This window comes from Priapulus caudatus, unplaced genomic scaffold (genome assembly GCF_000485595.1).
Source record: "Priapulus caudatus unplaced genomic scaffold, Priapulus_caudatus-5.0.1 Scaffold5650, whole genome shotgun sequence".
Lineage (NCBI taxonomy): Eukaryota > Metazoa > Priapulida > Priapulimorpha > Priapulimorphida > Priapulidae > Priapulus > Priapulus caudatus.
Window position 1 is genome coordinate 4,851 of NW_014582711.1, and position 1,232 is coordinate 6,082.

At 45.2% G+C, this 1,232-nt stretch overlaps 1 protein-coding gene across 1 annotated transcript in view; it reads left to right on the forward strand.

Annotated features, from left to right (window-relative positions):
* Positions 1-508: 508 nt before the first annotated feature.
* LOC106820002 overlaps positions 509-1,232 on the forward strand; it is a gene marked incomplete at its 3' end in the record, with an annotated part of 1,900 nt that continues 1,176 nt past the window's right edge. The window contains exons 1-2 of the mRNA XM_014824565.1: positions 509-543; positions 1,052-1,206. Of these exons, the coding sequence (XP_014680051.1) occupies positions 509-543; positions 1,052-1,206 (190 nt within the window). The remainder of the gene's footprint in view (positions 544-1,051; positions 1,207-1,232) is intronic.

Genomic DNA, 1,232 nt, shown 5'->3' on the forward strand with positions numbered 1-1,232 from the left:
ATGCGTTTGAGTGTGTGTGTGTGTGTGTGTGAGTGTACACATGGCAAACGCTGTATAATCATGAACGTTATGGTGATATAACACCTAAACATAGGTCGCGGCGCTTTCTCTCTATTATGTGCCGACGATGTGAAGTTAACTAGGCTGTGTTACGTTCCGAGTTAAATGATAAATGTACGAAACATGCATCGTACTAGCTCTAGTACTATAGCCCGCGGATAGCTGCCGCAGGCACGAATTGCAGGCACGCAGGCACCCTGCGGCACCTATCCGCGGGCTATAGTACTAGAGCTAGCATCGTACATGCTCTATATTTGCATACACCATACGATTGATGGAAGTTCCACTGAGTTGCGCTTGTATGAAATCGCCCTTAGCTTCCATATGTTCAGGAGGGCTAAATAAGTACATCGTCCTCGTGACTACAGTTAGTGAGTGACTTCCTCTATCATCTTTCGGCCAGATTGATAATGAATGGAGAATTTAACTTGTTGATAAACGCGTCGAAATGGGTAGACTGGGAGAAGTCGACATTCGCGGCATGTAGCGTTGTACCATTTGAGTTGGTGGTAAATGTGGCTTGGGCGTGGTGCGACGTTTTGAATGGGACGGTCCAAATAATGAAATATGGCACGGGCGTAATTAGGCTCGGGCTAAACTCGTCCGTGTGAACGCGCCTACAAATAATGTAGTAATATGAAGTTAGGGTTAACGTATCCCTAACGTAACGTAACCCTAACCCTTCACGACATTAATTGCAGTTGGGACTTACTCAGCTGGCAATTGCTCCTAATTGAGCATGACCCTAGATCGTAGATTTTCGGTAATGAGCACAGCATCTCGTGGCGCAATGATGCGTGTATGCGAGTTGCGTGATCATTGTGAAAGTGTAAAGCGTAACCACTGCGAATGTAAATGTTTGGCATTAGGAAAGTACTTGGAATGTGGCAAGGGAATTAATTTGCAGTTTTCTGAACTGCTAATCGTTTTCTGTTTTGCTATGTGCGTTGTTGATGTTGACTACCTGTGATTGTGAAATATTTCATTGCAGAGACATAACTGATGGCATGCTGTTCCTTGTCTACTGCAAGGACGAGAGGAAAGCCCTGCAACTGTTCCTCATGAAGGACTGCAGATGGGTAGGCATGGTCATCTGCATATACGAACCCGAATTTGAGTTTGTCGTTGCTGTATTGGCAGCTCTTAGTACAGAGCAACCATTGCTACCACTG